The 21,880-nt window shown below is 53.1% G+C and overlaps 7 protein-coding genes across 7 annotated transcripts; 2 read left to right on the top strand and 5 right to left on the bottom strand.

The window, feature by feature from the left end:
• Positions 1–666: 666 nt before the first annotated feature.
• Positions 667–2,007, bottom strand: GCG54_00003924 (uncharacterized protein; the record flags this gene model as incomplete). Its single annotated transcript, XM_045403981.1, has 3 exons — positions 667–676; positions 752–1,750; positions 1,811–2,007. The coding sequence occupies 3 exons, from the start codon at positions 2,005–2,007 to the stop codon at positions 667–669; spliced, it is 1,206 nt and encodes a 401-aa protein (XP_045257181.1).
• A 1,207-nt stretch (positions 2,008–3,214) lies between these two features.
• On the bottom strand, positions 3,215–4,020 carry GCG54_00003923 (uncharacterized protein; the record flags this gene model as incomplete). Its single annotated transcript, XM_045403980.1, has 3 exons — positions 3,215–3,483; positions 3,532–3,814; positions 3,901–4,020. 3 exons carry the CDS (start codon positions 4,018–4,020, stop codon positions 3,215–3,217), a joined length of 672 nt encoding a protein of 223 aa, XP_045257180.1.
• Positions 4,021–5,270: 1,250 nt separating this feature from the next.
• Positions 5,271–10,419, top strand: GCG54_00003922 (Killer toxin subunits alpha/beta; the record flags this gene model as incomplete). Its single annotated transcript, XM_045403979.1, has 6 exons — positions 5,271–6,294; positions 6,354–6,793; positions 6,857–7,358; positions 7,414–9,032; positions 9,092–9,420; positions 9,489–10,419. 6 exons carry the CDS (start codon positions 5,271–5,273, stop codon positions 10,417–10,419), a joined length of 4,845 nt encoding a protein of 1,614 aa, XP_045257179.1.
• A 131-nt stretch (positions 10,420–10,550) lies between these two features.
• GCG54_00003921 (uncharacterized protein) lies at positions 10,551–11,909 on the bottom strand (the record flags this gene model as incomplete). The annotated part of the gene is made up of 2 exons (XM_045403978.1): positions 10,551–11,658; positions 11,719–11,909. 2 exons carry the CDS (start codon positions 11,907–11,909, stop codon positions 10,551–10,553), a joined length of 1,299 nt encoding a protein of 432 aa, XP_045257178.1.
• Positions 11,910–12,291: 382 nt separating this feature from the next.
• On the bottom strand, positions 12,292–13,884 carry GCG54_00003920 (putative transporter; the record flags this gene model as incomplete). The annotated part of the gene is made up of 1 exon (XM_045403977.1): positions 12,292–13,884. One exon carries the CDS (start codon positions 13,882–13,884, stop codon positions 12,292–12,294), a length of 1,593 nt encoding a protein of 530 aa, XP_045257177.1.
• A 717-nt stretch (positions 13,885–14,601) lies between these two features.
• On the bottom strand, positions 14,602–16,499 carry GCG54_00003919 (Cytochrome P450 monooxygenase aclL; the record flags this gene model as incomplete). Its single annotated transcript, XM_045403976.1, is given in 7 exon segments — positions 14,602–14,776; positions 14,830–15,107; positions 15,118–15,331; positions 15,400–15,513; positions 15,569–15,752; positions 15,811–16,359; positions 16,421–16,499. The coding sequence occupies 7 exon segments, from the start codon at positions 16,497–16,499 to the stop codon at positions 14,602–14,604; spliced, it is 1,593 nt and encodes a 530-aa protein (XP_045257176.1).
• Positions 16,500–17,162: 663 nt separating this feature from the next.
• GCG54_00003918 (uncharacterized protein) lies at positions 17,163–18,293 on the top strand (the record flags this gene model as incomplete). The annotated part of the gene is made up of 1 exon (XM_045403975.1): positions 17,163–18,293. One exon carries the CDS (start codon positions 17,163–17,165, stop codon positions 18,291–18,293), a length of 1,131 nt encoding a protein of 376 aa, XP_045257175.1.
• Between the last annotated feature and the right edge of the window lie 3,587 nt (positions 18,294–21,880).

Below are 21,880 nucleotides of genomic sequence, written 5' to 3'. Positions count from 1 at the left end.
TATCATCCTTAGATCTGCATAAAATATGTCGATGAAGGCGAACGTGAAAGTTAATGTCGTCCCCATGATGCTTCGCAATAATACCCGGATCGTTGCACGTCCAGCTAACCCGAAGCTGGCCAGATGCAGGACCAGCAGTCACCTGCACGTCCCTTGGGGTCTGGCGGAAGAGGCGCTTTGCTGTTGATCGAAGTTTGGCGATTTTCAACGCATCAGAATTCGTTGCGCCCATGACCGTCCCGAGAATGATGTCAAAGAGATCCTCCACAATGTGATCACAAGCAAACACATCTGTCTCCTTCCGTTGGGCTTGGCTCATGTCGGAAATGTCGCAAGAAGCGTCCTGATGTGCTGTATCAAAACGCAGCCACTTCTCATGAACGAAGAGGCGTGAACCGGAGACATCTCGACGCACGTCAATGCTAGTATGATGACTTTTCACGTACGTAATACGGGATAACCTGAGTCTGTGCTCCAGCTGCATGGCTGCCCGGAGCATACGGTCAACCGAGATTGCAAACAAGTCGTCCGGTAGAGTGATCGCTTCAGACGACAAGAACTTGTGATCAATGTGTTCTTCGGGGGTGCGTGCAAGTTTGAACTTTCTCAAGGTCTTCCAAAGCTCTCTTGGAAGAATGCTTGCCTTCTTCTTCAGGTCTCTGTTGATCAGATGGGCCTACTCGCTCTCGTTAGCTGACTGTGAATGCAAGGTGGGATGGAAGAAATGTCAACCTGGTGTGCTACATCTGACCGGGAGTCTGGGTCTTCGGCGTAAAAGAAGCAGTCTGGTGCGCTATTGAGAAGATATTGCCAGACATGCTCGGCCATATTCTTCGACACCACAGTATCCGCGAAAGCAACATCTGGGCTGCGAACGACATCAAACAACCTGACGTACTCTTTGGTCAACTCCGGCCGCTCAGCTACAGCCAGCTCCCAGATGCTGGCGACAATTCTCGCCTCCTCTCTCTGCTTCATCATGCGCTCTCGATCACGATTGATGCGCCCGCTGGCAAAGTCGTAACCGTAAGAATAAGTGACGCCGTCGAGTCCATGTCCAGAAACTCGGAGACCTTTAAGGTAGATGCGTCCTGCGAATTGGGGGCCTATGAGTAAATCGCCATGCTCGGTTCGAATGATCTTCTCCGGAGATGGACAATGAAGGTCGATTGCGACTGAACTCCAATCCCAGAACTGTTGTTCTTTAATGCTTTCGTGACCCTTGGACGTGGAAATCCTGACAATGACGTCTCGGTGAACATAAGAGGTAAGGTTTTTTCTAGCTCGTCCGTTTTTAGTCTCGGACAAGAGAGAATCATGGTGTTTCTTGATTGTTGACGTCGCAGGCTTCGTAATCTGACAGGCAAGTTTGTCCTTGTTGTCGCCTCGGAACCCAAATCTCCAGTACACAGAAGACGCCTCAATATGAACTACACGATTGTTTCGTGTCATCACTAGAGCGGCGACTTTGAAACCCTCCCCATGGGTCCCGGCAGTCTTGGAGCCATCTCGCTTGGTGGTTCCTCCGAGGCTCAGGTGGCGCGGGTCCAGCGCAGCGCTGAAGTTGGCGAGCTCCAAAGTGCCGGTCTGTTTGATGAACTTGATGTAGCCAAGGAGCTCCTTCTGAGACCGATCTGCTCCTATCTGGATTTTGCGGTGGATGGTAATCTGGATATCTGAGTCTGTCGTGTTCTGCTCCAGGATGAAAGGTCTGGGATTGAGATTGAATGTCTGAATGATGGAGTCCTTCCTGCACTCGTTTCAGCAAAATTGCGTCGGAAAACATTTGACTGCAAGTATCCGGACTCACCAGTTTTGGTACCATTCCCGAAATGCATCACCTTCAGTCCAGGACGGGACGTAATCTTGGCTCAAGCCAAGCATGTGAATACCCGGCGCAACATTTTCGTGGTGATCGCCTTTGTCGCTCTCCACTCCGTACTCCGATCCGCCGGAGTCTGAAGGGTCTGGCTCTTCCTTCACTCGCTGACGCTTGGAGGGCGGCATTGCCTGTGAGGGCGCACCCACGACTGGGGATTGGGAGCAAGATTGAAGAGGCAGAAAATGGTGCAAGAGCTTCCGCAATCAAATGAAAATGTAATAGAACAGGGTTGCAAAAGAAATTTGTTGCGGGAGATCGACGAGAGCCGTGGCGGGATGGAAGAAACTGGATGGGGAGAAGTTGAAGTTGAAAAGTTGAAGTCGGCACCGAGCGTTGTAGGAACCCAGACGCGAGGGGAAGGTGGTGTGACGTTCTCTCTTGAGTGAAGGAGCAGATGTTGCAGTCTGGACGCTCCTTCCCGGAAGATTGAGGTGATTTTCTACCTACTTACCCACATAAAGGCAGCCACACCGTCTTTCCTCCAGTCCGGATGTTCCTTCCCATCCCGAACCTTAGGGCAACAAAAGAGAAGCGAACGGGAAATAGAGCGCGGGTACTCAAAGTAATCTACAAGGACACAAACCATGCTGGCAGAGAAGATTGCCAGCTTTTGCGGGAAGCGAACAAAAAGCAAAGATTATCTAGTCTGTGACAAGCTGGAAGGAACTAGCTTAAGGTGATGCCGTCCTCGTCCATTGCCAGAAAATGAATTCAACCTACACCTTCTGGCACAAGCAGATTTTCTCGCAGGCTGTGGAGCTTTCCTTAAAGCATACTATCAAATGAAGAAGATATTCCACAGTGTATTGATAGTAAAGACTAGAAGGATAGCCAAGACTTGTGATGCCGTGGTCTGGTTAATCACTCAATACCCACATACAGCTTGCTCAGACAGTATTTTTGGCGCAATTCAACCAGATATAGCTGGTGTAGCAGCCCTCGGTGTATCGATCCGCTCAAATCCCAATTACCCGCAGCAAAGACGTCTGCCCAATGGCCTCCAAATCCTCTGGTCTTCCCTAGACTCATGGTTCATATCATCATGTCACGACGCGTTATCTGAGTCACGTTGGGTTGTGGAAACTCACTGTCCAGGTTCAGCGAATGAAATATCACAACTCGAATGTGAGAGCTCATATCAGCCTTATCACCCGCTTCCATCCACATTGATATGTGAAGTCATAGTAATTACCTCCACCACGCAAAGAGATGGAGAGTTATCACCAGCGCGATCGACCATGAACGGAATCGGCTGAAGCTGGTGCAGAGCGGTTTGATACAAAAGTTGCCCACACGAATTGAACAATGCGTGCCCTCTATCAGTCTTGTCATCTACACAGCATCAGAGCCCAAATTCCAGCCCTCCATCTTGTCAGTGTCCCAATCAACACTACCAAGACTGCCAATCTGCTTGTTGGATTCTGTCTCTCGTTCAGCACACTGAGACATGTAGACCACTCCAGTGTCAACGATCGCTGGCGGAATCAGAGCTTGAATCTTTTCCTCATGACCCAACACCTTGGAGAAGAGAATCGTATTCTCTTCCGTGAAAGAGGAGTCCAAGCTGGTCAAGAAGCGTTTTCGATTGGCCTCTTTAGGCACTATGTTAGTGACGGAACGTATGGTCAACGGTGGTGTCAGGTACTCACTCCATCTCGGGGTCCAAAGGTTGAGTGGTTTGCACTTGTCCGGGTTCTTCTCCTTGTCTTCCGGGAACTCATAGAATTTCGGAATCCATGCCTTCTTCAGTCCGCTCCAGGTATCGGCGTCCATGGTCACGACACAGTCCCACGGTATTCCCTTGGAAGGATCGTACTCTGGGAAGTCCTGGAACGCTGGGGAGATGTAGGTGCCGGTTCCCAACTGTCTACCCGAGGTTCCGAGCGACTGCACTGCCTTTCCATCATTGGCGTTGATGGCGTCGGCTTCGGCCTATTGTCAACATGTCAGCACTTAAAGATCAACAAACGTCATGTCTTTTCGGATAACAGTTGGTGGGATCGGGGAATTCGAACTACCTTGGAGACAATCCGATATCCAATATGGCTTCTTGCTCCGGCACGTTTGTGCAAAGAGACACCCTCGAATGGGACAGCCGCAACGGCCGCTGCAAGAGCGAGAACAGCCCAAAACTTCATCCTGAAATTGTTGGCGAGAAATGAATGACTATGGTGAGATGGTAATGAAAGTTGAAGGACCGACTGCTATGGCAGATGGAAAAGAGTGGGAAAGAGGCGAAACTACACCATCTCCCGACCCAAGTAATAAGGTAGTCGGGCGATACCAGAGGGAGCAATCAGGCTACAGGCCTCGGTCATCATACAGTAGCAACCAAGGTGGAAACCTCAGCAATACAAGTCAGCGAGCTAAGTTCTGCAACGCGGGGACTTGGCACGCAGACTATTAGCGGACGCTATCATCAGTTAGTTACTCGGAATATCCGATCATAGTCCGATATCCATTCCAAGGGCTAAAATCTGACTTGTCTGGCTTGATGGCCTCACGATGTGCGTGAAATATTGACACGAGAGGTCAGTTGGTTCAGATGCCAGCAAGGGTGTACGCGTCGATACTGCAACTCAAGTGCGTGCCAACCAATGGCATTTCACTCAGAGCAAAGCGATTCCAAAATGGGGTTTTCGAATCGCACCACTACTCGGCCAGGATTCAGATCCATGGCGTTCTCCCTGCGTCCCTGGGAAATGAAGTTGCTTTAGGCAGAGAATTGTCTGGAGAGTAGCCATAAACGTGCAGAACAGGGGTCGGCCCGTCCCCGATGAATTCTAGGCACCGATTAGCAGGGGTCGCGAACTGCTCCATCTCTTCGTAGGGCCAGGCCAGGCGATAGTGACTGGTATCGCATCACCTCCACAATTGACGACTAACTCGCTAGCACAATCGCGATTTCCTGACCCTTGCGGGATGTTTCTGCTAGCGACTAGACGAACCAAAAGATATCGTTCGTGCAAGACAATCAACAGCCAAGACTTCTAGACCTGGCGTCCGATAGCCCACGCCTGAAGCAGATTCACGCCCGAGGACGTAAGGAAACAAGATGTGACTTTTGGTGGGACGGGACGGACAAGAAGGCAAAGACACATAAGCATATATGCGAGACTCAGGCGCAGCGGAGTCGGGAACCAGCGTTAACCCATGTCTAGCGCGGCAGTTCGCTGACCAGGATTATGGCAGTTGACCAGGCACTTGAACTGCCTCGGAACCATTCGCCAGCCTGCCTTTTCTATGGTCTGAGAAGACCGTCTTGATAAGTATTCTATCGCGGCTCAAACACAATCCCTCCTGTTGCTCTTGTCCTCGGCATCACGTTCTTTTCAGTCTTTTACTGCATTCCCTTTCCTGTCATCCACGCTCCTTGCCCCCATCAACAATGAGATTCTTACCACGGTCTATCACGGCTGGGGTGGTGGCCATCACCCTCATGCTGTCCCATCCAGCCACAGCGATTGAGAATGGCTCGGAGAAGCTCGCCTCTTACTTGGCCGCACATCCAGTTGCAACCACTTCGGCTGCTCCGGCAGCCATCAGCAACAACACGCTCGCTCCAGAACTCGTCGATTTGGTTCTGAGTCGTTGTCCCGCCGGATGCAATGAGTCCGGCTGGAATTCAGGCAACTGGACTCTGTATCCCAGACTTGGACGATTGTCAATGTGCAACGAGACTATGCTTCTCGATTTCAACCCCTCCAACTCTTTGCGCAAGGACGAGACTGTTCGCGCTTGTACCGCCAGCTTCGCAGTGGGCGCAAGCAACGTCACTGGCAATAACACCACCCAAGGCCCGTCTTGTTTGCCGAAATGCAGCGTTACCAAGGTCCAAGAGTCACTGCAGCTGGCTTTCAACGTGACCAAAACGCCAGCAGAGTTGAAGGACTTTGAAGCTGCGTCAGAACAGCTTTCCGCCTCCTTGTCTCAACGGGAGTCGAATAGCACAGACATCATCTCCTTTGCATACTCCAACACGGTCGCTCTAGGTCTCTTCGCGGGATCCGGAGTCCGCGATATCCCGCCATCGGTGCTGCGTCAATTCATCACCAAGATCAAGACCACTGGTTTCTCTGACAGTGTCGTTGCGCAAGTATGTGCCAAGGACGGCCGCAGCTCCAGATACAGCCTCGGTATTGCTGTGAGCGGAGATCGCGATCTGAAGTTCGTACAGGATGCCGTGGCGACCTGGGCATCCGGCGAGTGCATCACTTTTTTCGACAAGGTGGAAGACTGGCAGGACATCACGTTGTCGATCCCAACCGTTTCCAACAACAGCACTGCTAGCTTTGGCAACAGTACCCGTGCCAACAGCACCGCCGGTACCGCCTCATTGGTGTCTAGCAGGTCGAACATGCTGCAACGACGAGCTGAATGTTCAACTGTTCAGGTCGTGTCCGGTGATAGCTGTGAGTATTTCACATGGGGGACTGCCCGCCAAATCACAGACGACTAATCCATTATTTAGGCGCGAGCTTGGCAGCTGAGTGTGGTATTTCCGCCAGCGACTTCACCACTTATAACCCGGACTCGACACTCTGCTCGACTTTGCAAGTGGGACAGCACGTCTGCTGCTCCGCCGGAGATCTCCCCGACTTCCGCCCGCAGCCCAACTCGGATGGGACCTGTTTCTCTTACTACGTCGTGCCTGGCGACAGCTGCTCTTCCTTGGGAGCAGCCAACAGTCTGACCAATGACGAGATTGAGAGCTTCAACACCCAGACTTGGGGCTGGCAGGGGTGCTCGAACGTGCAAGCCTACCAGTACATCTGCCTTAGTTCTGGTGCACCTCCGATGCCGGCTCCCATTGCCAACGCCGTGTGTGGCCCGCAGAAGCCCGGGACCACCCAACCTGGAGCAGGTGTCGATCTAGCGAGCCTGAATCCTTGCCCCCTGAATGCCTGCTGTGTACGTATCATACCTCCATTTCCATCAACTCTTCCCGCCAGCTAACCTGTTTCCCTCCTCCAGAACAAGCACGGCCAATGCGGTATCAACAAGGATTTTTGCACTATTTCTCAGTCGGAGACTGGTGCGCCCGGAACATCGGCCGAGGGCGAGAATGGCTGCATCTCCAACTGCGGAACTGAAATCGTCGTGGGATCAGCTCCGGCCGAGCCCATCAGCATCGGCTACTTTGAAGCCTACAACCTGGACCGCCCGTGCTTGAACATGAAGATCACCGCGATGGATGTGACTCCGTATACGCACATCCATTTGGCATTCGGCGTTGTCACGACGGGGACATATGCCATCGACGTCAGCCATATCCAGGAGCAATGGGAGTTGTTTCAGCAAATGTCTGGTTTTAAGAAGATTCTTTCTCTCGGCGGCTGGGCTTTCTCGGCCGAGCCCGCAACGTATTTCATTTTCCGAGACGCCGTCAACCCCGCCAACCAGGACACCTTTGTCGCCAATATCGTTGCGTTCGTGCAAGATAATGACCTAGATGGCATTGACATCGACTGGGAATGTGAGTCACAGATGGTTCATCCATCACCTAACCATGGCTAACCAAGAACTCCCAGATCCCGCCGCCCCAGACATCCCCGATATCCCAGCCGGCACGGCCGAGGACGCCGCGAACTATCTCACCTTCTTCACAAAGCTGAGGGCCGCGATGCCTTCCGACAAGTCCGTCTCCTTCTGCGCGCCCGCTTCTTTCTGGTACCTCAAGGGCTACCATATTGAGGAAATGGCAGAGTTAGCCGACTACATCGTCTACATGACATATGATCTTCACGGCCAGTGGGACTACTCTAACCAATACGCGATCGATGGCTGCCCAGAGGGCAACTGTCTGCGTTCTCACACCAACATCACCGAGACTCTCCTCGCTCTGTCCATGATCACAAAGGCCGGCGTGCCATCGAGCAAACTCGCCGTAGGCGTCTCGAGCTATGGACGCTCGTTCCAAATGACAACGCCTGGCTGCACCGGTCCCATGTGCACGTACACAGGCGACGGCTCTGGGGCGTATCCCGGACCATGCACCGGAACCGCAGGATACATCGCCAACGCCGAGATCAATGCCATCCTGGCGGGAACTGGAACCTGGATGACGTCGTCCGGATCTCTGCAGTCAATCGAGTCGTACTCGTCGTACTTTGACGAAGACAGCCAGTCGAACATTGCCGTGTACGACTCTACACAATGGGTCGCCCACATGGACGACGACCTCAAGGCAGACCGGAAGGCTCTCTACGAAAGTCTCAACTTTGCGGGAATCATCGACTGGGCGATTGATCTGCAAGGCTTCGGTGGGGACAGCATCGATTACGGCTCCTCTTCCAACATCGTGTATCCTCCACCGAGCATCTGGGACTCCGATGATCCACTGGTAGGCTGCGAACCGCCTTGTATCGTCGTCTTCCCTCCGTACCCTCTTAGTTCTACGCATACCGTCACGAGCTGGCCAGCTCTGACGACAACTCTCTTGTCTTCTGGAGCCGGCGGTGTGTACGTCGTGACTACAACGATTCCTGTCCCGTCCTTCACCATGACCGACGTCAGCCTCCAACCCCTGACACTTCAATCGACGGATACAGCGCACTACAGTATCAATCCTGTACAAAGCATCACACCGTCTTCTTTCGTGTATACTCTTCCTCCGAACCACGCCACCTTTCCCGTCACCACCCCAACACCGGCCACTTCCTCCGACACGGACGTGCCTCTGGTCATCATTCCCCCGGCCACATTCTACCCGACTTCATTTCCCGTGACTATTCAGCCTCAACCGACCTACTCCGTAGACTACCCCGACCCGACTGTCCCAATCCCTCCCGTTGCTGTTACACCGACGCCAACCTCTTCTTCCACAGGTTGCACTGGATCAGGCTGCGGAACCCGCGATTGCGGCATTTTCGGCTGCGACGGCGGCTGTGGTCTGTTCGGCTGCGATGGCGGATGTGGAATTTTCGGCTGCGGTGGAGGATGCGGCGTCTTCGGTTGCGTGCCAACCTGTCCTCTATTATCCTGCGGTGGCGTGGGTTGTCTGATCCCGGGCGGGTGCGGAAACACGCAGGGCACCGACGGCGGCGACAGCAGCGAGAACTGTGAGGAGCCTGTGACCGCGTCGGCTTGCACTTATCTCGTCACCAGCTATAGCGCGTGGTACATGGAGTCGTCCACACGGACAACGGAGGTGAGTTTGAAAATTGAGTATTTCTTGGTATGATACCAAGGAGCTAACTTTCGGAACAGACCAGCTGTGTGACGAGTACGGCTTGCAACGGCCAAGATACTGCGACAACCACGACACCCGGTAGTCCTGAATGCTCCATGGATCCAGACATTGCCGCGGCTTTGTCTGCCGAGCAAGCAGCCGATCAGACCATGATCGACGGGAAGCAGATCCCGTTGGAGTTCGCTCCAGCCAACCCATCTGACTACGACGGATCAACCTTCACCGCTAAGCAGTTCGGTCTGACGGAGACCATCACTGTTATCGCAACCTCAACGAAGACGACCACACCAACCACCACGGTCACTGTCGTGGTTGAGCCAACCGCAAAGGCCGACTGCGCTTACTGGTAAGTTAGAACAAGCTGTTTTCGTTTTTCCACCAGTGAACATTCATCTGACTTGACTTCACGCACAGGATCACGGCGTTTGGTTGGTACACGTTTGAAGTATACAACATCGACGGCTGGAGCACCGACGGCGGCTCCCGTCTCAAGTCGGAGGAAAAGGGCTGCGGCGCCCTGACCGGCTGGGACTGGCGTGAGCGCACCTCCTCCAAGTACGCGGGCGCCTACTTCAACCTGCCTTTCTTCATGAAAGACGGCTGCGTCGAGCGAGCTATTGTGTCAGCCGGCGGTCCCAAGCTCTCATGCGAATTCACCGGCTACGACATTGGCGTTGCGTTCCTCCCAGCCAAAAAGCGGTCCACCTCAGAGGACAACTTGCCGGAGCTGCGTCGACGACAGTACGTCAGCGACACACCTAGCTTGCCAAGTCGATCAACAACACAGAGAACGACGTACTCGCAAGAGCCGACTTACGCGCCTGAGCCTTGGGGTCCCGGGGACACAGTCACTTTCACGACCACCATTGAGTCCGTGACTAAGTCAACGTACACGACGGAGGTTGTGCTGGCTTCCATGGGGACTTCTTCGTCGTCGGCCTCGTCGGCCTCGTTATCATTGACTTCCAGCAGTACGACGTCATCTTCGAGCTCTGCAGCCCCGTCAGCTTCGTCGAATCCCTCAGGCGACGGCCGCTGCGGTGCCGACTTTGGAGGAACAACCTGCGCTGGATCTGGGTATGGCGGCTGCTGTTCGGAGTATGGCTACTGCGGCGACACGACGGCGCACTGCAGTACAGGCTGCCAGTCGGCATTCGGTTCATGTACCGAGTCGGGGCCGGTGGTTTCGACGGATGGCACATGTAGTTCGACCAGTGATCCCGAAGGCGCGACCTGTCTTGGGTCTGCTTTCGGCGATTGTTGCTCAGAGTGGGGTTACTGTGGAAGCACGAATGCCTACTGCGGAACGGGATGTCAGCTGGCATTTGGTTCTTGTACAGAATAACAGTTTATAGTATACGTAGTAGCCATGCTATTCATGTCTGCGTGGTATGATATCAACATAGTACATAATGTCAAAAAGAAAGTCAAGAATTGTTCATCTTGGTATCGTCATGTTCCTATCTTAATCTGGTTCTATATTCTTGGTTTCAGCTCGAAGTTGAATTCTCTAGAAGACTCCGAGAGGCTCCATCTTGCAAAAAGCTGTCCATTCTCCACCAAAATCTGCCGCAGCAATGCACCCCGATCCTCTTCAGAGTCAGGCCATCCGTCCTTTTTGCGCACGTATGGCTCCATGAGCATCAGCGCCTCTCGAATCCACTGCTCGGCCCTGGTCTCGTCAATCCTTCCTCCATCAACCATCCGCTGCTTTACCTCCTCCACCTGCTGTCCCTGCTCGGCCCCGAAAGCGGCACCCATCAATCCAAGGAGAATGTGCGACCGCATCCCACAGTCCAAATCTCTCATTTCGACGCCCTCTGCCTCCTTCACTGCAACAGCCGCGAGGAAAGCAACCTCCTCCTCGCTCCCCATCTCCGGCTCCCATCCCCGGTTCCGCGCCAGCTCACCCACCCCGCCATCAGGCAACCCGCACCAGACAACCTCACTCTCACGCGTGCCATCCAGGTCCGGCTCAAGACGCGGCGCGTCGACGGCCTCCCATCGTTCCCGTGAGTAGTACGCTTCCCAAGCCCACACGTCGAAGGCTCCCTGCGCAACAGAAATGCCGAAGTAGTTGGGGTTCCACGCCTCCTTCGACGGCAGGCCGGGAGAGTCTATCTTCATGTACTTGAGCCAGAAGCGCGCTTGGGTCTCCGAGTACGGCTGGACGCTGGGATAGTCCTCTCGCAAGCGTGCGGTGGTCTTCTCGAGGGTGTCCAGGGCTATCTGAGTGACGGCCTCGACGGGGAGGGATGGCTGTCGTCGACAGGTGCGCACAACGTTATGTGCCCAGCGCGGAAGCTTTGTTAGGTGACCTTTTCCTTTGTGGCGTGGCTGCGCGAGCGGGTCACTCGAGTCTGGGAGATCTTGCAAGTCGGGGAGGCGGTAGAAACGAGCTGAGGTTGGCTGTGCGAGAAGAGCAGACGAGTAGTACTCTTGCCACGCATCCTCCTTGAGTAGCTCGTGATGCTCGATGTAGAATTCGTCAAAGTCATCTGGTGACGCAAATACACCCTCGTCCTGGTCAGAGGAGCGGTACATGGCGGCTGCGAGTTGAGCGAGATAGAAAATGTCCAGAGTGCTTGTTGTCGTCAGCTCATTACTTCTCACCCATAAAGCTCCTTCTACTCAAGAATCTTACCGATTAAATTTTAGGTCTCCCTCGCCAAATGACCATCCACGTGTGTGAAGTCGATCAACAATATCAAAGACGCCTCTGCCATCCCACACCGATTCGTCCAAGTATATGAATGCTATTCGCAACAGTCGATCATGGCTGTCGACTGGCGTCTCGCCACTCTCGACACTGTCGCGGAACTTGTCGGCACTCATAACTCACGATTCTCACCACGCCACCTTGTATGCTTGAGATGTGATTGTGATCGATTCTAGGCAGCGATCTAGTTACTGTGGGGGTTTAGAAGCTGCATTGCGACCCGCCTTACGTAAGTTCGCGCCAGGCTTAGAAGAGGACAACCCATGTCGACCTTTCTCCCTTTGAACCATCGACAGTTCTGACAGAGTCTCTATCAGTGTTACGATGGACTTCAATCATTTGATTTCAAGTCTCGCAAGAGAGAACGAATTATTTTTCCCGAAGAAGACATGGGATCTATTGTGGACATAAATATGTACTCAACTAAGTCGGGGTTATCATCATTCCTCTCGTCTGATACTCACGTATAACACAGGTACGTGCCAGGAAACCCTTTCCTCACAGCTCATATCTGAACTCTTTGTTCTCAAGATCCGTCAAATCCCAGAATTCGTGATTTTCTTCCACCTTGTAAGCATCCCCGAGAGCCGCCTTCTCGGCATCCCGCTTCTTGTTCCTCCTGTCCAGCACCCAACGCATCACAAAGAGGTCGACAGTAACCAAGAAGTAGATGATGCAGATGGAGATCTTGGCAGGGAGATACCGCGGCGCATCCCGTGCCTGAAAAGTCTGCGGCGAGATAATATTACCCACGGTGTACGCGATTGTACCAATGCATGCCACGGTAACCTTCTTAGTGGATCCCGCAACATTGGTAGACTGAAGACCCAGGATCGTCGTCCACCCGATCGGGATACCTCCTGAAGTGTAGTAGCCGATCAGCGCGGGAACCTTCGACGTCGTGGCCATGAGAATGGCACCCACGATCGCGGGGATGTGGCCCGCAATGCACCAGTAGAGTCGCTGCCGTGTCTTCATGGCAAGCCATGTCAGACCCACCAGGGCGACAATCTCGTAGGCGCCAAGAGGTGTGACCAGAAGCAATGACTCTTCGCTGGAGTAGCCCATACCCTTGACGAGGATGTTTCCGAAGCTTGTCGCGATCGAGTTTGGAATGTTGGCGGCGAAGATCCAGAATGCGTAGAGCCAAGTCATTGTGTCCGTCAGCGCCTCCTTGACATGCGACCATTTGAATTCTTGAGATCCAATGCCTTGCTCATTGTCGCGGATACGTTCCAAATGCGCGGCTTTTTCTTCTTGTGAAAGGAAGGCAGCTGATGCTGGCGAGTCAGGCATGATGAACCAGAAGGCAATGCCCACAACGGCAGTCAAAAGGCCGAGGAAGAGGAAGATGACCTGCCATCCATGCAAGAGAGCATTCGGGTCTTTGCCAACATGGACCGCCACGCCGTAAGCAAAGAAGCCGCCGAACATTTGTGCCGCTCCACAGACTGAGAACCAGATACCAACGCGAAAAGCCTGTTCTTGTTTGGTGTACCATTGCGAGGTAAAGAGGACCCACGCAGGCACGACAGCGGCTTCAAAAACCCCGAGCAGGAACCGACAGACGAGCAGGCCGGCGTAGCTCTTGCACGCAGCAAGGCACGCGAGAACCAGACCCCAAAGCATGATGTTGATTGATGTGTATTTGGCCAGAGGAAACATTTGAATGAGACGAATTGTCGGGAACTCGAAAGCCAATTGACCGAAGAAGAAGATGGATGCGACCCAGTTGAACTGGTTGCCGTGAAGGCCGGTGTCTTGTTGAATGCCAGTGACGCTGGCGTAGGAGATGGCGGTCTTGTCGATGTACTGCAGGAAGTACACAATGCAGATGAGCGGCATGATGTGAGTGTCGATGCGGCGTTTGAGCCTGCGATTGAGCTCGGGATCGACGGCGTGGCCCAGAGGGCCGGTCTCGTTGAGAAGCTCCAGAGCGGCATCAGCGCCAGATTTGGGCTGCCTTTTCGGTAGGTGGTCCGGCGACATTTCCGTCGGAGCGGAGGTAATGGAGGCAGGCCGCTTGTCGGCGTCGGTGGGGAGCTCGGTGGCGGGGCCATCCGCCGGCCCCTTTCCGTTGATGTCGGCCATGTTGTAACGGTGCCGAAGGTTCAAGTGTGGGAAACGGGAATCTAGAAAGGAGGTAAGATCCCAGACACGATCCATAGTCATGCAGCGACGGACGATCGCTATTTATCAGCCATGCAGGAAGCCCTGTTTGAGCACCTCATCGCCGCCGAGAGCGAACGATTGCGGTGGCTGGCGATATTTTCCAGAACGATGCGCCAAGGTGCAGAGATCAAGAGATTTTTCAATTGGAGCATCCACACATTTCCGATAAGAGACTGAAGCTCCGCTGGTGGCGGACGTATCAAGAGCTTGAATCTGACCATTATCATCCTTCGATCAAGCACGTCATTGTCAAGTCGATGGTGCAAGTCAACTAAAGTGTTGCATTTTGCTACTCGGCCCCACTCTCTCGGTCTGTGGCCGACATGTTCCGGACGACGGCCCCGGGTTCTTGAATCATGCGCAATTCACTGTCACAACTATCATCGAGACTTGGTAATGCTGTCAATGAGCAACCTAGATCATAAGTCGGAAAATTCTTGTACATATGCCCTCTTTATGAAATGAGCCTACTTCGTTCATGTCACTTGGTCATGGTCTTGTCTTTGACAAACTTTGAGATACAGGCCTCAGCATCACGGAAAAATGTAGCCTCAAAATAATATAAGATTTTAACAACAGAATTAGTTCATCATATCTAGCCCGCCGATGAACAGGAAACGGGGCAAACACGAAGGCCTAGCCCCGTCTCGGTGTCAACTTAACCCACAGTCCCGGTTTCATCCAGTTATTGTACACCGTTAGTCCGGGATAGTCCTTTTCAGGATCCCACGCATCGTTGCTTCCATGAAAGTGGACGTCGTTGTGCCACAACAGCTTCCCGATGATTAGACGCATCTCCATGTATGAAAGGCTTCGGCTTGATTAGTAAAAGACATCGATCAGAGGATTCAAAGACTAGCTCACTTGCGTCCAATGCAGCCTCGTGGCCCGAGAGAGAAGGCATTCGATGCCCCAAACTTGTCGGTGCTATTTTTTTTGTCTAGCCAGCGCTCGGGCAGGAAATTGTAGGGCTCTTTGAAGTTCCGTTCGCTATGCGTGGCACCCCACATTGGCACAGAAACAGTTGTCTGCCCGGACGACGTTAGCCATGAGATCAGGTAGTGAGTTCCAGCGCAAGCTTTGGCAATCACATACGCCTTCTGGTACAAACTCTCCGTCAACAGTATCACCTCCCTGTGGCACTGTTCTCACAAACCCAATGGGTGCAGATGGAAAGACTCGTAGGCCTTCATCAATCACCGCACTCAGATAAGGCAATTTGACCAAAGCCTCGAAATTAATGTCGGTGTCGGATTGAAAATTCGACCGTATCTCGTCCGTCAACTTCTGTAAAACTCTAGGATGCCGCAGAAGCTGGTTGAAAAGCCCCGCAAGGAATCCTGCCGTTGTTTCTGTTCCCGCGATTCTTCGAGGAAATTAGTGCCTGGTTCACAAAACTGGGCATATCTGGTCTTGCGGCATCAGTTGTCTTACATGAAGAGTGCGCCGTTGACAATAACCTCGTTCTCGTTGATGGTCCCACTTTCCTGTTGCTTAAGCAGGTAGTAGAGAAAGTCCTTGTGATCTGACTCAGACTGAGCCATGCGTCTAATAATGAAGCTATCAGCATTCTGTTGTGGTAGGTCGCAGAAACTGTACCTACTTCAAGATCTTTTCCCTGCTATACTCTAGATGTTGTATTCTGGTAGTTCGGATGCGCCCAGGTATCAGCTTCAGAAGTTGCCTTTGGAAGTAGCCATCTGCTTCGGCGATTCGTCTCGTAGCCTGTTCAAAGGCACCCGCTTTGATGGATGAGCTAATGAGCGGTACCCAGAAATGAAAATCCTCTATACCATGCACCGTTAGAAGCAAGCCATAAAAAAGGTTGGTCGATTTACGACCCACCGCTTGTCAAGTAACCAAATGGCTCTCCTAAAGCCATGTCTCCGATAATATCGAACGTTGTGTAAGCGAACCAATCAACGACGTTCACGGGCTTTCCCAGCCTTGCAAACTCCCTCATCTTCAGCGAGAACACGTCGATGTACGACTTTACAATGTACTCCTGCTCCAACAAAGCCTTGGTGGAGAATGCATGCGAAAGCGCCCTACGCTGCCGCGCATGGTCCGCGTCGTTGGCCATGGTGATGGTGGACACCCCAGGCACCGATTGGATACTTCCCACGTGTATGGGGTCCTTGTGGAAATTGTTGTGGCCAGGCCGGCTTCCGTAAATATCCTTCCATGCAGCTTCATTGTCGAAGGAGAGCTCGTTGGGCGAGACGCGGACGACGGGGCCATATTTGTCGTGGCATGCCTTCACCCAGAACGGGATGCGTCCACGGAGCAGGGCAATGACATACGGCAGCGGTGATATTCGAGCGAGAATGGGCCCTGGAAAACGGGCAAGCGGGTGGAAATATAGGTTGTGGACGACGCTCCACAACGTCCACGCTGAAGCCTAGGTTCGGAAGTCAACATGAGGCTCGGATTTATGACAAAACACGGAGTTTACTTTCCCCAAGAATGAACGCAAGCAATCCTAAGCACGATAGCGGAGTGTCGGCAGTGTTATCTGAGGCTAACACAGCCATTGTGGATGATCCAAAAGGCGATGCTTGGTGCACGAGTTAGAAGTATTCAACTAGCCTGAATAATATGACAATGCTATATTTTGGGGGACCATCAGCTCTGTAGGACTCACTTCAGCAATTATTCTGTGGACGAGGCGTTTTCGGGATTTCTATAACGACAGATTCTTTCATCCGCATCTGCATATCCGGAACGAGTGGTTCAGGGCCACAAGCCAACTCTCTCGGTAAACCTTTTCCTCACCTTGATTCCATAAACATCAGCCACACCGAGAATCCGTTCGAGCGACATTCCGCTACGCCTACAACTTAGTTCTCCAGGCCTGAAACCAATCCCGGCACATCATTGGCCCAAATGCATAGCTTCGGTGCATCACCCGTATTCCCGGCCAGCACGCCCTAGGGCGGGGCGGATCCGATCATTGTGGGGCATTATTTTCGCCGAAACTTCGGAAAGCTCTCCACTTCCGGCTGGATGGTTCGGCTCCGGTTGGCCCGAAGCTTACTTCTCAACCCCGCCGGTGCGGGGATCGTCGGCAGCGAGTCTGGTGACGTTCAAGATAAGGTGGATTCATCGTGAGATTCGACAGACTATTAAATGCATTGCATTTGACCCTGATGGCCTGTTGTCTCTTCAGGCTTCTTCATCTATGATCTCACAGCAATATGGTATCAACATTGAGCATTTCTTGCCTTTGCGGGGGAAGCGCGCAACAAGTCAAGGCGCGGCGTTCTGACACAGGACACGTGAAGCTCTCAATCAACCATAGCGATGTTGATCGCCACGTCAGCGGTGTACTATGCACGTCTTACTACCCGATTGAGCAGCCTGATATCTCCAAAGGTCTCACAAAGCATGAAGGTGCGGAGGGATGGACGAGGTACTTCTGCTCGACCTGCGGCTGCCAAGTCTTTCGAAGTCGTGTTGGTGTCATAGCTGTCATATGGGAAGCTGCTACGGGTGTCATCAACGATGTCGCCGGGAACGGTGCCGGCGGAGACGCGATCTTTGTCCGGCATAACTCGGTACCCGACACAAAGGACGGTGGCATCTCGGTATGGCTATCGGAGATCGACGGTCAAACAGTGGAGGTACTTCAACAAAACGGCGATAACGGCTCGAAGGAGATGCTGCCATCGGGGCCGTCCCTTCTAACCCCAGAATCAATGCCAGCCTCATGCGCTTGTGGCACGGTCAGCTTCCACATCACTCGCCCCGACGAAAAGAGCTATATTCCTCACTCCGGCTACCCCGACCTGCAATACGCCGCCTGTTTGCACTCTGCTGAGTTCATGGGCAACGCCAAGAAGGACAAGTGGTGGATCCGAGCCGACGGGACGAAATACCTCGCAGGAACCTGCGCATGCCGCTCCTGCCGCCTCATCACCGGTTTCGAGATCCAGACGTGGGCCTTTGTCCCGCGCAGCAACATCTTCTTCCACGTCCCCGGCCCCGACGGACGGCAAGTCGTCATGCCTCTCGACTTCAACGCGCTGCCTCCAGGCATCCTGCAAACGTACAGCTCCTCCCCCGGCGTCCTCCGCGAGTTCTGTGGAAAATGCGGCGCGACGGTCTTCTGGCACGACAAATGGCGTCCCGACGTCATCGACATCAGCGTCGGCCTCTTCCGGGCGAAAGAAGGCGCAAGGGCGGAGACATGGTTGGACTGGTGGACCGAGCGGTGCAGCTTCGAGGAGGAGGCTGAGAGGGGTCGAGCAGGAGAAGCCGCGCGCCTCGCACGAAGGCTTGTTGACGGTCTGGAACGTGGCCTGCGCTCAGGGGCAGGGGAAAGTTGAAGGGAGAAGAGGAAAAAGGAAACAAGTGATATTTGTAAAACAAGTCCCAAGAGCCGATGATTCAATCGGTAACAAAGGTCTGCAATGCCATTTCTTCAAGATCCAAGAATTCCTCAATGACAAATCGTGGCTAAGTGTGTCTTGGCAAATGTCTATTTACGGGCAAAAGATGCGATCATCAATATTATTGAGAATAAGGCTGGAAATACGCCCCCTGAAAAGCGTGGGCCAAGAGACTGGGTGGCGGCGAGTCATCCCATGTGCAACTCTGCCCTGTTTTAGAATGATTATAGCCGCTATTCAATTCGGATGAAACATGTTGGTTGTTATTATTAAGAAAGAAGACATAAACGACGTTTGTTGCATTGTTTAAGGGGCTGCTGCGGCCCGCTTTGTTGGTTTCCACCAGCCACATGACTCGGGACAGGTGGGATCTAGCGTCGGCCTGCCCAGCGCCCCGGGCCGGTGGACGACGGACGGACGGACGGACTCTCCTTTGGTGTGTTTTATCGGCTCCGGGGCGATGTGGGGCCTGAGGTATTACGGTGGGCAGTCGGAGCTATGGATTCTCAACATGCTCTAGGCAGTCGGTGATTTTGGTGCGGAAGAGACGGCACCGGCAGTTGGTGTTGCGGTGATTTCGTAAAGCTGAGCTCAGCTTTAAGCTGTCGCGCTAGTCTCGCTTGGCAAGCTGAGTGAGAGAAGCGCGCGGGACGCAGCCGAACCCCGCAATCCATTTATTGACTGCCTAGACTATCTGCGTCTTGCATGGAAGAGTAAATAAAGGTGGGTGGGTTGCGCTAGTTGAAGAAGGATGAACGAAGTTGTAGGGAGTTCGAAGAGGGTCTTGCTTTTGCATCCACGTGGGTGGCTTTGGGGTGACATTGTGAGTTGGATGATAGACACAACGATGATAACACATGGACATGAGCAAATTAACAACAAAAGAGTACTGCATTAGAAAGTATCAACGAAAAGATGAAAATTGCTCAGTCGGCTTGCTGATACCTAGCTCCGTCTTACTGAGAATATTTGAAAATAACAACTTGAGTAATATGTGTCTGCGTCTGCATCGCCATTTTGGCTTACACCAAGGACGTCACGCTTCCGAGCTGATTCCAAAACGTTCGCTATGACAAATTCATTCGCTGCGATTGGTTTTCTGGAAAAAGCAGAACCAAAGCTCTTCCTTTGAAGCGGAGTATTGTGGCTTAACGCCTCGGCGGAGTCTTACACGTGAGACCTGCATCCATTGCTTTCCGACCTGACAAACTGACATGTCGATATGAGCAGATGCAACAAGTCTCCAGTTTCGTAGGCTACCTTGATTCCAACGCTAACGACTAACCGGATTCTGCGCCTCAATGCCGGTAATTAGCTGCGCCAGCGGCAATCCAACGGCGCGGCCGCCCACCGGTTAGAGGCGAGCTCCTGAACGAGGCCTACAACGGTAGCCAATGGGAAATTTCTCATGACACCACAAACATCCGCTTGGGGAAATAGGGATGAATGAACACTAAGACCAATCCAAAACCGTTTTGAATGCCCAATGATTGAACCCTCAACCTCTGACTCGCTGGGTGGTTTTAGTTCGCGACAGTCTCGGACTGGAGAGTGAAGACTCACTCAACAATGAATGAGGGTGGTAGAAGTTCAACAAACTAGATCTGAGGCGTTACAATAATGCAAACTGAATGGTTCGACTGACTAGTGCAGTGGTTCTGCTGATAAGACTAATATCACGTGTCGCAAAGCCACGAGAATCTCGATGCACTGCAGCTGAAACCGTACACCTCTTCTCATAGCCTTTGGGCTGCGACTCACCGCAAGTATCACGAACTCGTACACGAACTCATGTTCAGAGTCCAACGCTGCATGCTTGCCGTCTCACTTCACTACGCTGAGGTCGTCGTTTCATGGCCGTCTTGATGGAATGTGTGCCCCCAAGTCGCGGTCCTCACATCACGGACCAGACGCTCCTCGGAACCCGCCCAACATCCCCGTCGGGGTCCGAGACGGATGCGGACGCGACCGGTTCATGTCAACGAACGGCTTGCCCCTTCCGATCCAAAGTGTATCTCGCGCGACCGCATGAAAGAGCAAATATCATCCCCGGAGGCATTGTACTTCCAGAGTACCATCGCGTTGCCCCCTCGGTTCCAGACTATCAGCACAGAGTTTCGGAGCCGAAATAAAGTACACGAGAACGAATAACGCTATGCTACCTACCAAACCCGTCACATGGAGGCAACCACCTTAACCGGATCAAGCTCAGCCCGCCTCGGTTGCCTACAACTCAGAACCGCGATTATGTGCCTGCCCTCTCAAAGTCAATTGCCAGAGTGGTGGCTTGATTCGATTCATTTCCGTCGGAGAGCACGGCATGCAGCAGCTGGAAGCGGCCAGTAGGATTGTTATGGTTTATAATCGGGTGTCGTCTGAAGGTTTGCGTTAACGATAGTGAAAGAGGGGCGGTCCTGTATGATTCATCATTGGGTAAGTTTGGGCATGTGAGGGTGTGAGATGAAATGGCGAAATTGGCCCAAACGCTGGATTGAAATTTCTCCCCTCACGCGCATTGCACCAGAATCCCATGCTTTGCAACACAGCAGAAAGTCTGCCATCAACACCGGACCACCCACGCGCACCCACGCCGCCAGAGAAGTTGAGACTTGGGGGGCGCTTGTCTGTCAACCATCTCTTGACGGGCATGCCCAGGGCAACGACGGGCGGCTCTAACGAACCAATTCGGACATATTTCCCGTCGTTGGCGTTGGGATTCAGTGAATGTTTAGATGCCGAGACCAAGATGGTCCGATGCCAATGGGAACATTGGCAAGTGGGCTGGTCTGGTGTCGGCCGAGACCACATCACCCACGTTGGCCCAAGATGACGGTCGCAGGGATGCACGTTGCATATTCCAAAGATTCAACTTGCCCAGAGAAATAGTGCTGCGCGACGGAGAGCAAAGCCAGGCGGCAACACGCAAGCACAGCAGCACACACATGCGCTTCGCAAGTCATCACATCCCGTCGCCAGCCAGTCACCAACGTCAGATTTGCAGTCGCGCAGCGTTTCTGAGCTGACCTTATTTGCGTCCACCAGCAGGGGACAGCGCAAGTGACAAGTCTGCATGTGATGAGCAGCCACCATGCCAAGGCTCTTGGCGGGCTATAGCTGTCGTGGCTGTACGGACTATTACTCGCGGGCTATGTACTCTGTATCTTGCGCTCCTTTGCTTTGTAATATTGTAATTATTATCTTGTCTGTTTCTTTTCTGCTTACTGCAACGTGCTATTCGGCGACTGCGCAATCAGCCCGCTCACAGCATGCAGTGCTGCGCTCAGGGTCTGGTCGCCGGTCTGTCGCCCATCTACCATCCATAACCGGGCATACCCGAGGTCGCAGGATTTTCGGCCGACAGGTCTAGCTGCATGGAAACAAGGCAACTTCCATTTGGGGGATGGTTTGGGGTGGCCTGCGGGCAGAAACCCAAGAAGGAGGGAAACCTACGCATATCCCACGCCGTTTCGCAAACCTGTCAAAACCGTCCAAGTCCGGCAGCGGATGGACGGTCGGCGGCGGCT

The sequence above is a fragment of the Colletotrichum gloeosporioides genome (genome assembly GCF_011800055.1).
Source record: "Colletotrichum gloeosporioides strain Lc1 chromosome Unknown consensus_103, whole genome shotgun sequence".
Classification (NCBI taxonomy): domain Eukaryota; kingdom Fungi; phylum Ascomycota; class Sordariomycetes; order Glomerellales; family Glomerellaceae; genus Colletotrichum; species Colletotrichum gloeosporioides.
This window is presented reverse-complemented; position numbering and strand designations above follow the sequence as displayed.